The sequence below is a fragment of the Colletotrichum lupini genome, chromosome 8 (assembly GCF_023278565.1).
Source record: "Colletotrichum lupini chromosome 8, complete sequence".
Lineage (NCBI taxonomy): Eukaryota > Fungi > Ascomycota > Sordariomycetes > Glomerellales > Glomerellaceae > Colletotrichum > Colletotrichum lupini.
Genome location: NC_064681.1, coordinates 4,109,299 through 4,123,838, shown reverse-complemented (window position 1 = coordinate 4,123,838; position 14,540 = coordinate 4,109,299). Strand labels below are relative to the sequence as shown.

The 14,540-nt window shown below is 48.1% G+C and overlaps 6 protein-coding genes across 6 annotated transcripts; 1 reads left to right on the top strand and 5 right to left on the bottom strand.

Moving 5' to 3' along the window:
- Positions 1–2,353: 2,353 nt before the first annotated feature.
- CLUP02_15702 (uncharacterized protein) lies at positions 2,354–5,002 on the bottom strand (the record flags this gene model as incomplete). Its single annotated transcript, XM_049294626.1, has 14 exons — positions 2,354–2,407; positions 2,481–2,719; positions 2,810–2,882; positions 2,938–3,016; positions 3,075–3,264; positions 3,355–3,433; positions 3,494–3,643; positions 3,714–3,847; positions 3,916–3,936; positions 4,003–4,042; positions 4,104–4,242; positions 4,315–4,376; positions 4,436–4,555; positions 4,664–5,002. The coding sequence occupies 14 exons, from the start codon at positions 5,000–5,002 to the stop codon at positions 2,354–2,356; spliced, it is 1,719 nt and encodes a 572-aa protein (XP_049151773.1).
- A 2,610-nt stretch (positions 5,003–7,612) lies between these two features.
- Positions 7,613–8,347, bottom strand: CLUP02_15701 (uncharacterized protein; the record flags this gene model as incomplete). The annotated part of the gene is made up of 1 exon (XM_049294625.1): positions 7,613–8,347. One exon carries the CDS (start codon positions 8,345–8,347, stop codon positions 7,613–7,615), a length of 735 nt encoding a protein of 244 aa, XP_049151772.1.
- A 592-nt stretch (positions 8,348–8,939) lies between these two features.
- On the bottom strand, positions 8,940–9,121 carry CLUP02_15700 (uncharacterized protein; the record flags this gene model as incomplete). The annotated part of the gene is made up of 2 exons (XM_049294624.1): positions 8,940–8,962; positions 9,043–9,121. 2 exons carry the CDS (start codon positions 9,119–9,121, stop codon positions 8,940–8,942), a joined length of 102 nt encoding a protein of 33 aa, XP_049151771.1.
- A 294-nt stretch (positions 9,122–9,415) lies between these two features.
- Positions 9,416–10,830, top strand: CLUP02_15699 (uncharacterized protein; the record flags this gene model as incomplete). Its single annotated transcript, XM_049294623.1, has 3 exons — positions 9,416–9,648; positions 9,869–10,013; positions 10,657–10,830. 3 exons carry the CDS (start codon positions 9,416–9,418, stop codon positions 10,828–10,830), a joined length of 552 nt encoding a protein of 183 aa, XP_049151770.1.
- A 28-nt stretch (positions 10,831–10,858) lies between these two features.
- Positions 10,859–11,239, bottom strand: CLUP02_15698 (uncharacterized protein; the record flags this gene model as incomplete). Its single annotated transcript, XM_049294622.1, has 1 exon — positions 10,859–11,239. One exon carries the CDS (start codon positions 11,237–11,239, stop codon positions 10,859–10,861), a length of 381 nt encoding a protein of 126 aa, XP_049151769.1.
- A 319-nt stretch (positions 11,240–11,558) lies between these two features.
- CLUP02_15697 (uncharacterized protein) lies at positions 11,559–14,411 on the bottom strand (the record flags this gene model as incomplete). The annotated part of the gene is made up of 11 exons (XM_049294621.1): positions 11,559–11,665; positions 11,728–11,872; positions 11,934–12,118; positions 12,180–12,292; positions 12,362–12,484; positions 12,556–12,725; positions 12,808–13,256; positions 13,351–13,475; positions 13,553–13,794; positions 13,868–14,146; positions 14,211–14,411. The coding sequence occupies 11 exons, from the start codon at positions 14,409–14,411 to the stop codon at positions 11,559–11,561; spliced, it is 2,139 nt and encodes a 712-aa protein (XP_049151768.1).
- Positions 14,412–14,540: the final 129 nt, after the last annotated feature.

Sequence of the window (14,540 nt, the reverse complement as noted above, 5' to 3'; positions counted from 1 at the left end):
AAAGTAATTTCTAACTTATAAAAAAAAAAAAGCTAGGGAAAACTATATAATCCGCAGTAGAGGCATAACAAATTATCCTTAATAAAATCGTTATAATAATACTAATAGACGACGAAAAAAAGGAAATTACTAAAAAGGCACTAATATTACTAGCAAAACGTCGTAAAAGACTACGATAGTAAGCCCTAACGTAGCAATTTATTACTAGTAACGAAGTAATTAATACCTTTTATATAATAATAAAAAAAGCTGATTTCGAGCTAGTAATTAAACTACGTAAAAAAGGCGTAATCATAATTACTAAAAAGCCGTATAAAGGATTAGATCTTATTAAAATAGACACTCTTCGCAATCGAGGGGTCTATCGATTTATCCTATATAACCTAAAAAAATATACAAACCTCTGCATATTTAAATTATAAATAGTTCGTAAAATTAAAAAAAAAAAATACCCTAGCTATATAAAAAGTCTAAATACGTAATTTAGGGATACGGTAACGTTAAAAAAGTAACGCTACTTATATAATTACCTACTATATAGCGCTATAGCTAACGATTAATAATAATACTAATAGTATTATTATAAAAAAAGGGATACGAGATTTAGAGCCGTAATATTACCTAGGCCTATACCTAATTAGCCACAGGGCTTATAAAAAAAATCCTAGCCTATTTACTAAAAGAAATAGCTAATAAGTACCTAAAAAGTACGATTATTAAAATACTTAAGCTACTATATAAGCTCGCAAAATCGGGCACTTATTAATAAGCTACTTACTACGATTTTTATATTAATTAATTATTAATAATTACTTTTATATACGACCCGTACTTACTAATCGTAGAGTATAAAGGTAACTAATTTAAAATCGTTAAAATATAAACTAACGATATATTAAGCCTATTTGATATTAACTTTATAAAAAAAGAGGATAAAGAGCTCTAAAAAGCGGGCTTTATAACGAAGCTAAAAAAGGTCCTTATAATAAACACCCCCCTAGTATTTAATAGCGGGATTTTTATAATTAAAAGGGAAACCGTCGTTTTTTAATAAAAGGGGTAGGGTAAAAAGGTTAACCTCGTCGATTTAAATATAATTAATATTAAAAAGTAATATAAGGCTAAGCTCGCGCAAGGGGTATATATTATAAATATTTATTAGCCTAAAGTAACGTTTAATTATGCTAAGGTAACGTAAGCTATAAATCTAACTAAACAAGATATTAAAATACTTAATAAGCGGCTTAAGTAATAAAAAACGAATCTCGATCGAGGTCTCGTTTACTACCTAATTAACCTTATAATTAATAAGCTCTACGTCTTTATTAATAGGTTATTTATAAATAATAACGACCTTATTTCGTAATTAGGGTATATTATTATCCTAGTTAACGAGAGTATAAGTAAAAGCGAATTTACTATATACGGTAATATAATCCACTACTCGTTAATTAAAAGTAAGTAGATAACGAGAAATATACTAGCGTTAAAGGTTTATAATATAATTAATAGCATTAACCTCTCCTATACGATTTTAATAACGCTAAAAAAGATTACTAATCGAATTAGTTTTTTACCTATTCTAACGATTATCTATACTAATTCTTACTTACTATATAAATACTTTATTAAATTAAGAACGATAAAAAAAAAGAGGTTTATAATTAATATTATAGCCCTTAAGTAATCGTATAAAAGGCGCGAGATACTTAAGATTTATTAAATTAATAATAAAAATAACCTCGTAAACGCTTTTATAAAAATAATACTAAATAAAGGATTAGAGTAATTCGTAAGTAATAAAAAAGTTATTATACGAATAAAGGGATAGGTTATATAAAAAGAGTAAAAAAAAGAGGGAAAAAGAGATGACTTAGTAAACGGGCCTAAGGTCGAATTATACCTCTAACCGTAGTAGTTAAATTAATAAAAAAAAAAAGTTAGTATCGGATTAGAAGTCTAATTTAACCGCGGTATATGGCCGACTATATAGGGGCTAATTAGAGGCCCTATTTATAATTATCGTAACTAGCCTAACCTACGGTTAGAACCTCTTTTTTATACTTACTACGCAAATATTTATATAGTTTAATTAATCTCTTTGTTAACTACGGTTCGAACTAACTACCTTATAATAAGGATACTAATATAAAGTATGTTATTGCTATAAATAATATAAATAGGCAGTTTTGGAATGGTCTTGTTCTCCTAGGTACAAAATGAAGATGTTGTTATTACACCTCTATCCCGTCATCCGTAGACAGTCGAAGAGACATTATTTCTGCCTGTACAACGACTCTCCCGCCCGTCGCAGTGCGCTCATAATCCGTTGGATTCATCCTTTCTCCAGAAATCAAAGAAAAGCAGAAATATCAGGAACCGATGAATCGCCCAAGTTTAATGCCTCCTAAAGGTAATCAAGTCAGCCCGCGCCCTTCCCCCAAGAACTACCAGCGAGGACATAGGCTTAGAAAACTCACCTTCTTGCCCCTTCCACTCTCCATCTCCTCGAAAGCCTTGAGAATCACACGCTTCCTCTCCTCACTCCGGCATTGGAATCTCACAGGCATATTCTTTCCCGGGTTCCCAGGCAATGAATCAGCGTAATCAGCAAATTCTAACGGCGTCTTTGCTCCCTCGGCAGGCAAGATTTTGAATGCCCAGAGGATACGCATCATTGTTACGACGGCGGAACGTTCTGCGACGGTGTATCCGGGACCTTTTCAAACGCAATAGATGTTAGCGATGAATCTTTTTGTGGTCAGGTAGGATAGGTACATGGCGGAGTTGCCAAGATATTGTGACGTACAAACGCGACGACCGGCGCCGAAGGCAAAGTGGTCTCTCTTTGTCGGGTCCTGCGCGTTGATGCTTTCCATCGTCTAGAAAGTCGTGTCAGTTCTGGCTTGACCTCGAGATTCGCATTGAGGTACTCACAGTGGTCCCGTCATTCTCAAACCTCTCTGGCCAAAACCGATCAGGATCTTCGTGTCTCGCGGGATCTCGACTAATCGCACTTTACCCCATAGTCAGCGACAAGATTCCAATTTCACGACAAGGAAACTCGGCCTTACTATGCGTTAAGGTTAATTCGTGCCCCCTTGGGAAGCCTGTACCCCCCAACCTCCACCTCGCGCGAGGTGATGTGAGGATGTCCCAGCGCCACCGGCGGCCTCCACCGCCATACTTCCTTGAGGAGCATGCGGATGTATGGAATTCGCGCGTAGTCTTCGTATGTTGGTGGTCTATCACCAACGGCCTTATCTAGAAAACATCAGCTGGTCAGCGGTCGTGGTTGCCTAGAGGGCGACCAGCTTGGGGTTAAGACTGCTAGGATCGATGTTCTTAACATACCAATTTCAGCTTGTGCTCGGGCTTGAGCTTCGGGAAACTGGAACATGGCCTCGACGAACGACCATGTCGTCATTCGGCTCTAGCAATTTGCGTCAGCTGTCAAACGCATTCGGCAGTGAAGTAAAGGGAAGTTACTCACAGTATCCGCAGAAGCAACAATCAAAGCAGAGCTCAAAATCGCAAGCTCCTCCTTACAAGACATACCCTTGAGATTCTCATCGGCCAAAGCAGAACCCAAGAAAGTCCCTTCGAAGGAGGAATCTCCTCTTGCTATTGCCTCCTCGACAATCTGCGACCGAACCAGTGGTCAATAGTGTTCCCAGAGCATGCCTTCATAGGTAAGATGTGTTTAGTTTCACCTTGACTCGTTTCATCCCCCATGAGAGGTCGCGTCTGTATCTTGCGCGTCCATGTCTCTCCCAGGGCTTGAGGAAGAGGGGCAACTTCCCCAAAGAAGGGGCGAGATCGATAATGTTGGTGCCAGGGAAGGTATCTACCGCTCATTGTCAGTTTATCCGAACCCATGGCATTCGCCGCGGTCCTCAGAGATGATGGTCGTACTGATGATCTGGTATTCCGATTCTGTAGTCAATATCGTCAGCAAACCTTTTCAGCACCAAAGAAGGCCCGACAGGGATCTTCACACACCTTGAAGAAAGTCGATGACCGAGTCATCTGCGTCAGGCACCTAAACCATGCTCCAGTCATCACCTGCCCCGTCACAACACGAGGTTGGGGCGATATCTCACATCCATGCCCATAATAACCATCGCGAATGCGCTATACGTATACCGCTCAATACCTCTCAAGAGCTGAAGCCCCGAAAGTCCGCCTGATGGGTCAAGGACATTATCGCGAAGGAACCGCATTGTCTCGTATTCTAGAAACCTAGCATAACATCAGATTGTTAGATCCATAGAGGATTCAAGAAGCATGTGAAAGGGGGCAAGGATAGCTTACGGCACAATCTTCCCCGCTTGCTGTGGACTTGTGAGAAGCTGCTGAATGACCTTCCTCTGATTCTGTAGGTATCAGGCGTTTCAGTCAGCATCGTTCAACCAGAGATTGCAACGTACTGTACCTTCCATGTTGGATCACTCGCGTCCAAGAACAAAGTGTTAAACCCATTGTTCAAAATTTCATTCGACATGATCCACACGGGTCGATCCGCCGTCACCGCAGACTTTTTATCAAAAAGCTCCTGTCTCCAACGTCAGAACTCCGGGACTTCTTATACCATCATCACTAAAACCGAGACCCCCTCTACTCTCGAATTTCCACGGCCAGTCCACAATTGCGACAAGCTTACCTTGACCAAAACATCAGAGTTGACGTAGTAATCAACAATGTATCCAGTCCTTACTCCGAATATAGCACCATACTCTCTTGCCCAACCTTCCAACTTCAAATGCCATCGCCGCGCTTGATTCTCCCTGATTAAATCCGTCAAGTGGCCCAGAATAGGCTTCGAGGGCGGTTGAGGCGGCAAAGGTAGGCCGTTTGTCCGTCTCCTTGTTTTCGTCCAGAGAAATAGGGCCAATGTCGTCGTGAGAATGGCGTAGATCAGGAAAACTGTCGGATTGGGCGTTACAGCGTTCACGACGCGGGATGAGATGGCCTGTATGGCGTTGATAGCGAAGTAGCCCATGTTCACGGTAATGGTGCGAATGCTCTAAACTTGTCTAATCTCGAGACAAGTCACCGACATAAACTTACGGATCAACGGGGAAGAATTCGTCCAAATTTGTATTTATTGCGATGTTTCCCGTCATCTTCAAGATACCCCGACTCCGTGATGGGCACTCAAAAGAACGTCGGATTTCCCGCCATTCGGCGTCAAGGTCGGTGTCGCTGATTTACAGTTTACCGTCCTAGCAACTTCGCGTTGCCCCAGGTTTTGGGATGAAAAGGCTAACCCCCACCGGCATTGCCGCCCGACCTCCGGGAGTGCGGGGGTGCTAGCTGCACAAGCGTCCGCCCTCCCGTGGGTAGTAATTGCACATGCACGATTGGTGGTTGGACTGGTATCAGCAGCGCCATATTCGATGTGCCGTTAGGCGTTCGTTCGCTTCTGATCCTGGTGGAGCATGTTCGTACTAAGAAGGTGTTCAGACCACTCCGTATCGGCAAGACAATTGAACCGACTGGAAGTCACATAGAAACCATGCTGTAGATGTACGGGGTGTCGGCGCTGATATAGCCGTCTCAACTCGGATATCCCGAAGCTCTGTCCCTCGTCCTCTCAAATTGCAGTGTACTAGGTGTTCTGAATGGAATTGTTGAGAGCCTCTTCCTTCCGTGTCGTCGGCCCGCTCGTATCCCTCGGAGTATCGTTTGAGGGGCATCAGAGCCGAGTCGAACTCGGAGAATCTCTCCGTCAAGCTCCCCACAGAGCCCCCGCGTGCTTTACCGATGACTCTGGCTCTGATTATGAACTCTGATTCTGAGTTCAGTCCCCCCAGGACTTTCCTTGAGGACCACCTCCCTCTTTCTTTCTTTTAACCCACCTGCGACGATGTCTTTCTTTTTGTTAACGTGGCCTTCCCTAATCCAAGGCTTGCACAGGAGGAATTCAGTCGTAACAAGTATAGGCTCCCTAAAGACATTATAGACTAAAGTAGGCGAATGTGTGTATGCCTGTACATAGTTATTACATTACTTCACAAGTATTTTTTCTTTACATAGCAGACAAAGGCATGCACGCTCCGGCAGAAGCATCGGCATCGGACTTTGAACGCCTTCACACCCCAATCACGGTGAGTCGTCTTCACCTCCATGAGCCGGTTTTGGCCACAGATGATCTGGTTCTCGAGATATCTTCAATCTGTTGTTCTATCGTTCTGGTATTGCACACTATCACCGATCTCAAAACTTGTGATTCTATAATCAACATGAATGAAAATCACAAACTGAGAAAATTAACTCCGCTCCAAAACCCGCAAATATCTCAGTACTCAAAATTCTTTCCTCGAGCCACATCCCTTTCCTATGCTATCCACTACGACTTCCTAAGCATAACCCTCAAATCATCCCGCTCTCCCCCAGCCTCTCTCTATTCCCATTTCTGTCCCCATCAACAGGAAAAGGGAAATGCCGCGTCGGCGTCGGTGTTTTGTTCCGGTTCCGCCTTTTTCAGGCCAATGATACGGCCTAGTACGGCAAGAAATTGCTTGGCGCGGTTCATTGTAGAAGCTGTATACAAGTTTCCCCTTAAAGTATGATCTATTCGTGACTTTGCTGTAGCCATTAAACCCCCAGGTTAGTCCAAAGCAAACATAATAATGGCCAAATAGTGTCGCTTCACAAAGTGGGTAGATCGTGAGCGCGGTAGAGATTTCACCCTGCGATCAACATTGAGAAGTATAATTCTATAGATACCCAAGTCTATTTCGTCCAGTGATCTCTACATGTACTTGAGCCCAGAGAAGAAGGCGGATACCAGGGGCGATAGTAGGTCTACCTCGTGCTTGAGCGCGGATGTGTTGCGTGCCTAGGCTCGAACTGATATCTCTTGATCTAACAAATTTGGGGGTCTATGCCCGCTATTTCTTAGTGCTGAGAGAGGGAAAGAACTTAAATTCAGACAATATGGGTCAATTTATTTGAAGAACAGGGCCTTTCCTGAACATTTGAAGATACGTAAGTAGTGATGGTTTCGCGACAAAGCCTTCGAGTCCTGGAGGCATGCGGAACTTGGATGTTGGCAGACTATTGGCGACGCAGCGGGCTTTTATATTGCTCATCCGGTAGCTGTCTCGCAAGGTCCCTAAGGACGTTGAATAGGGACCTTGATGGAAGGTTGAGGGCATCTATGAGGAGTCGATGCCGTAAGTGTGTTTGAGTCCAACTAGCCGCGCGCGTCTTGATACTGACATGTGCTGTGTTAAAGCGTGCCACCTTTGCGGACTTGTGGGCTGTGTTCAGGCCATGTCATACGAGCAAGCCAGATGGGCAGAAGCGTAGAGAGAAGTCTAGCTCTTTATAATTAAGCTTGAGGACTCTCCTATCGAACTTGCACTGATAGAGCGTACTTTATAGACCTTAAAATGCATTTGGTGGTGTATTGGAATCTTGAAGGTTTTCCGCTTCTCAGGGCAAGGCATTTTGAACGCACTACAACGTGGGCTATCTAGAAAGTCCCTAGCTGTCTATCAGGGAACATCTAAGGGAATTTCCGCATGACTCTGCTACTATTGTCAAGGTTTTCTTTCTTCAAATTTGTTTTCGTCATACAGAATTCTTGGTCCTGTTAGGCATCTTAGCACAGAAAGTAGTCATGAGGATCGTCGCCCGCCAAAGCCATCATTGCAAGGTCTTCAAGGTATGCCCGAAACCCCGAATGCAACTTGACCTTGGGCGACCAATGATAGAATTGCATGACAGAGAACCGGAGCTCCCTCATCGCCTCCATGCTCCCATGCGTTTCCAAGACGCATTGATCGACATGTTTCTTCTCATCCTGTGTGAGCGTAGGATAGGCATCATCGAACTGCCGAAGAAGAAGCGCCAGCTCCGCCGGACCAAACATCCATAGACTCCCTTCGTCGCCAGCTGGGCCAAGATCGACACCTACCCCGCTGTCCCAGTCGAACTTCTTCCAAATGTCTTTGGATGGCGCATGCAGAAGGGGATTCGCTCCGAATAGGTCAAAGTCCACGTGTTCCTCCTTCACAACTCGAGTCGCATTGTAAAGAATGCCACTCAGGTCACCTGTTGAGTCTTCCTGCTCCCGCCCTTGAAGCTTAAATCCGTCGCTGACTGTAAGAAACGTCAGGTAGTCTGGGTCCAGGGCGCAATGACCATTTTCGCCCATTACTCGTTTTTTGAGCGCTTCGATATCCTCTGGAGATGCGGGAGGACAGATGTATGTTGCTCCAGTCGGGCTTCCCGCCGAAGAGAGCAGAGCCTCATTCAGAAGTTCGGCGAGCTCCGCTATAGTCTTGGTCGCTAGATTTTGAGCATGACCTCGTGGATAAGAGCCGGGGGTGGCCATGATCAGGAGTAGTACAGGTGATGAAGATGAAGATCCGGAAGATGTTGCCGTGTTCTCTTCCGGTTTGTGCTCTCAGCCTCTTAACGGCAATGGACTTAGCTTAGGTTTGTAAGCAAGACACTCATTGGGTTTGGTGGGTCTTGAGCTGTTGAGTACTATTACAAGCCAGCTGCACTACCTAGTTTCCGTTATCAGCCGATTGGCGCGGCCCGGCGCTGAATATCCTGAAGCGGGCAAGAAGGCGAACGCTCTCTTTTGTGTAGCGCGCGGCGCACAGTAAAGGGAGATGACGCACATAGAGAAGGAACCGTTGATAGGCGCAAGGCATGTAATAACAGGAGCTAGGTCAGACGAAGAACGATAAAGGAGGGAAGAAGGAAAACAGGCTAGGTATTCGCGATGGGGTAGAGGAGAACTGTGCCTAAACCTGTTGGATACATCTAGGCTCTACGACACTGCTGCTAGAAATTTCAGTGCGAATGTTTCTTACTAATTGGTCGTTCTGGGCATTTCTAGTAAGGTGAATTAGAAGGCATGTGAACAGTGTTGATGAGTGCGCTGGCGTCCATTTCGGTCATCTTATACTATTCATCTAAGTGGCGACCAGCTCCTGCCCTTATTGGTTACTGAGAGTTTAGGGTCAAGTTACTGAGCTGTGTCTGATAGTCCTGGAGCTTTATCGCCTCACAACTCACTTACTGCAAATGCACTTCCCCCATCGAGTCCTGCGCCGCCGCTTCGGTGCATGTACGGACCTGAGCCCGGACGGGGCATGTTTTCTTCTATTCTTTTTCTTCTTTTAAACTCTGTCTGTATCGACGTTACTTTGAACAGGGATCTAGACTCAACTGTTGTTAGATTTGGGTCATGCGCTCAATTAAGTTCAATATTAACAATATCCTACTAAGTCAAGTAAATATTGAAAGTGTACTGTTATATTTTATAGTTAATACCATATTATATCAGACAGTCTTTCTTTTGAAAAACGTTCATCCTTTTCAAGTCGAATCTCTTCCTCTCTTCAAACTCACAAACGTACTTGAGAGCCCCTCAATATAATACGAGGATATGGGAGAGATTCTCGTAGATAGACGGAAAGTCGGTATCAACGTCGCCGGCTCAACCCGGATATCCCGAAGTGATGTTCCTCATATGATGTTTAATGGTATTGGGTACATCTTAAGTAGAAAGTTTGCAGCTCCCATTTTCTATCTCTGGGCGCGGCACGTGTCTGGTGGTGGTAGTCCTAGTGCTTCTGCCCCGGCTTTTACAGGTAATTCGACGGAACGCATTGCGAGTCAGTCTATACCATGATTAGGGAGTAGGAAGTCTTCCAGTTGAGGATGTGAGGCGATGTGAGGTAAGCTTGGGAGATGGGAAGCCCGTTGCCGGCCGAAAGATGTAGTGTACGGAGTTTATTCGACCGAATCGGATGATCATTGCTGACACTCTCCGTGGGGATAGGTTGGGAGGCGGAGACCAGCCGCCAATTCAATGGTGTTTACTCAACTGTTTGTGTAGTATACTACGGTTACGATTGCTGATAGTGCCGGTATTGTCGGAGAACGGAGGTCAGCAGGACTCCGCTGACATATCCGGGCGGGTGCCGGAGGGGCCGAGAAATCTTAACCTCTGGATGGCCCCACATAGTCCACTATCGGCTTTGGTATTTATCGCCGATCAGCTAGTCAGGCCAGAGAGTTTGGGACTATGGTCTGGTGCAATGCTCTCACACGCAGCTTCTCGGTTTATGACCTTAGCATCCTCTGATACGCTGCACCTAGATTTCATCGCAGCACTCTCGATGCCGCTGCAGCAGTCAAAGTTGCAGCCGGAACAGCCACAAGCGACGAGAGTTTCCAGTAATCAAAGTTGCGGGGGACAGAACCACTCTATACGTCACAAATCAGCCGAGTACGACATCCGCTTCAGAGTGCGATTGGCAGGGGTGCGAAAGACAAGAATGCCGTTCAAACTCCGAGATTCTCTTGGCCGCCGTTGGTTGTTGGCTGTTGCTTTCAAGGTCCTAGGAGGGCGGCAGCGGATGGCCACACACGGGAACGGGAGTTTCTTCGGCCGTACATTGTGGAACCAATCTTGAGATCGCGAGGTAAGGTGATGTGAGGTCTTGCCATACCGCGCCGTGGCCTTGGTTTCCCTGTTACCGATACTCAGCTGAGTCCATCACCAAAGATTTACCGAAAAATACAGGAGACAAATCGAACCACAGCGCCGCTTACTGCCGTCACGCGCTGTGGTCCCGCGGACTTGAGCGACTTTGATTGCTCGGCTGCGGGGGGTCGGTGTAGCCTCTCAGGCTCCTCAGCTTCACCGAGTGGATCTCGCCAGGCGCCGGTGGTCCGGAAACCGGCGGAAGTGATTCCGGAAGAAGGACCCACTCTTCCAATGTGCCGCAAGGCCGCAAGGCCAAAACGCCACCAACCCTGGTCGGTGCACTGATCGCCGGTTGTGCGAGAGACTGAGAAATGCCATTGTTTCGTCTGGTTTGATTCACCAGCTTTGGTAATGGTAATCAGCCCAGTACATCTGACCGCGGCGGACCGTCGATTGTCTTCCATAGTGTGTGTATCGTATGCGCTTCCCTCGGCTCCCATTCCACCAAGCGACCCGGTTCAACGGTTGATCCATTCTTTCCAACTTTTGTTCTGATGCCCACAAGACAGAGGTGACGGCGTTTACAGGAGGCTGGTTTCCATCGTGTCGATCCCGTGAAAGACCTACCGGTACCACACCCAGTTGCCCATGGCCGTTTGCGAGACTCGGGGGACAGAAGAGACAAGGGAGCAGAAGCGCCGGACCAACGTGCATCTCCTCAAGACAATACGGGGCAGAAGAGCGACACCAAGGCGGAGGTGTGGTGCGAAATGACATCAACTCCGGGCATGGTAGTGCTGGGCAGAGGTTCCGGTAGGAGACGACAGGGGCAGGAAAAGTGGACGCAACCTCCGGATTTCACGGAGAAAACAGCCTGGCGTCGTCAGCGACATCAGCTTACACTGTACGGAGTACAGTTTGTTTGATTCTCGAAGCCATGACCCGTTTGCCTGGCAGCGCTTCGGCCGGTGGAAAATAGCGCACTGTAGCGAGCTGCGCGCTCTCTTTTTCCCTCTCTCTTTCTTGCCCTCTCTTTCCCTCTTTGGAATTGGGCTTTAGGGCCTAGCCGTGGCATGACGATAAAATCAGCAGACCGTCAATAAGACAGTGCTACGCTGCAGCAAACGTTCGTCTGTTTCTGAAGAGAGACTTTGAGGTCACACAATTGCGTGCAGTGTGTCGGATGTTGGGTTTCAGACCAGGCTGCTTCGGTAACAGATCGTATGGTGCAAGTGTTCAAAATTCGATTTGTTTGTGCCGCGGACCAGCACGCTGGGCTGAAATGTACTGGCACGCGCCGGGTCGGGGGTGCGTAGAGAGGGAACCACCCGCACTGGGCAGGTTTGCCGGCAACACTACGGCGAGTCGGGCGCCAGACAGGAAGACCATCCCCAGAAGTTCGGCCGCGAGCTCACAGAGCCATGTCCGAGGTCGCACGAATGAAGCATCTCGCCAAGGAACGGGGGGGTACAGATACTCCAGAGAATGCAATCAAGAATCGGTATCCAATGTCGCGATTCTCGTCAACCGAGGAATAAGTCGGAACAAGACGCGCGAAAGTGTGGATATCGACGGCAGCCGCCAGCCCCGTCTGGATATCTGCCGAAAAGTCTGGATTAGGCTTTTCTTCGGTCACCGGGAGAGAGTGTTCAGACGCTCCGCAGAACAAATGCGACATAACGCGCTTCCCCGGACGAAAAGGATGAACGTAGCGAACCTAGCGAAATCCGATGCAGCGTTCTAGAGACATCAGGCTGTTTCCTTTTGCGCGTAGAGTGCTGCGGAGCCTGACCAGCCCTGAAGAGAGGCACCCATAAAAGAGAGCGTGCACTGGGAAAGGTTTCTCGGCCCGCCCACCGGCTATGCCATACTGTGTTCTTTGATTTCTGCGCCCCCTACAACAGCGAGGAAGCAGATGTCGCATGTTTGTACGACGTATACCTGAAGTCTGTAAAAAAGGCATCAGAGATCCGGCTTGGCCGCGTAGTCGGCATGGTGACAGTGCACAAGGGCATTGTATCCCTACCTGATGTCACAGGAAGAGGTATTGTCAACTTATTGACACTCTGTGCCTGGCTCGGTGGCTCCCAGACGGACGGTAGCCAACGTCGGTTTTGTGCCGAGCACATCTTGATATCAATTCCTTGACGCAGTGGAAACCTGATGTAAGACACAGTGGCATGCCGCAGTATGCCTTTGCTGCAGAAAATGTTTGGTGATACGGACAGAAACGAAGAAACGGCCGGGTGGGGCGGGGCGTCGACTGTGCAAGTTCGCTTCAGCACGGGGAACGAGCGAGGGAAAGGGCCCAGGTTCAGGCCCGGGCAGGTCGAGTTTGATTAAACAGAGATTTGGCGCGTCGCCGGAACGAGATGGCGCTGGACTTTCTCGGGATTGCTGCTCCATGGTGAAAACTGGGGGCGAGGGCGTGCTGGGTGGGATGCCACCGGAGCGAAGACGGAACAGCTTGCAAACGTAGCAGACCCGGAGACGAGGCGGCAGCTTTTGCCGGCACTGTCTTTCGTGCACATTGCACAGAAGCAACAGCCGTGTCGACCCTCGGCCAGCGTGCCAGTCGTGTGTTCCAGACCAGCCCGATGGCCGGGACGAGCCGTGGACTGGCTATCCCACATACCAGAGACATCCAGCAGCATTATCTTGATGATGTGCAGAGGTATGGTGTCCGGACTTGCAAATCGGCAGAGTGTCGACGACGACGCGGTCGAGTTGGCATGGGAGAGACTCAACCGGAAAATATGCCCCTGGAGAACTTCTATAGCTGGGAGGACCACGCCTACGTGCCCCCTAAATCATAATGAGAAGCGCATCGGCTCCGCGTAGCAGAGCGTATAGCGTCGGCACAGTCAGAAGCCCATTGAGCAAATTACAGTTTTGCTGCTGCATTTCCGGCCCCTCTTCATCTCGATCGCTGGAGGCCGTGCCGTCAAAGAAGTGTCCAAAGGCACGAGCGCAGCGTCCAACGAAAGCGCCCTGCCGCGCCGTCACGCCGTGTCTGCGAAGATCAAATTCGGGATGGGGTCAATCTTCCGTTGGAAGTTGGCGGCGCGATGATCATGGTCAGGGACGGACAAGCTGGCGTGGCTCTGTAGCCGCCGGTTGGTTTTTGGCGCTCCGTGGAATTTGGGGACAAGCACCAAGGAGAGGAAGAAAGGTACGGAGTACTTGGAAGAGGGTGCGATACCGACTCTAGGACCAGGGGGGCGCGGCGATTCCAGGCCCGCCCGGCGGTGTTTGTCGTCCACACCCCCGTGGGCCATGGACCATGGCATTCTGTGCCTCGCCGTCGTTCTCGTCCGCGGTCCTCTCTTGCCCTGTGGCCTGTACTTCGTACCTTAGGCTATGGCTCCCTCTGTCGCTGAAAGGTGCAAGTCAGGCCAGGTGGACATGGCCCGATTGCGCTGGCCGTCCCTTCTCATTGCGGTGTGGGCCAATGCCCGGCGTGCCGCGGGTCTGGCAGGGTTTGTGACTCTGTGCTGCCGAGGCGAAAGCGCTGTAGCAATCGGCGGGCCCGGCTTTATCGCAGGGCAGGGTGATGAAGGCTCGTTGGGAATGGTCGGGTCCGAAAGGCAAGCTCGGAGGAGGGGTTGCAGTGTCAGCTAAGACTATTCTCGCGTTGATAGTGGTATCAGTACAGGAGTAGAGTCGTCTTTTGAGGCTATTCGACTAAGCTTGCGGGAGATGGGCGCATTGCCTGTCGTAGAATTGGCGGCGCAGGTCGCAGGGGAACATGGTGAGACGGAGGAACGGTCTGCCCACAAGACGGACGGTGAAATTCGCTGGGCTTGCAAACAAACGGGATTGCGACCGGTCGGCGGCGGAGGCAGAGGACGGATGGATGCGAGACGCGAAATGTGTCGGGGAAGTATGCCGCAGGCACTGTGTCGAGACTGTACGAAGTATGCGCATCGTTTTGGCTTTCGGGCGGCATCCGGGCTGGGGTTGGGGGGACTTCATTTGCGCCTCTGTGGATTGGGCAGAAATATTGGAAATGTCATGACCTTTGAGTGAAGTTTTTCAGAAGTTTGAGAAGAGACAGAAAAAAGAGGCAAACAATGGA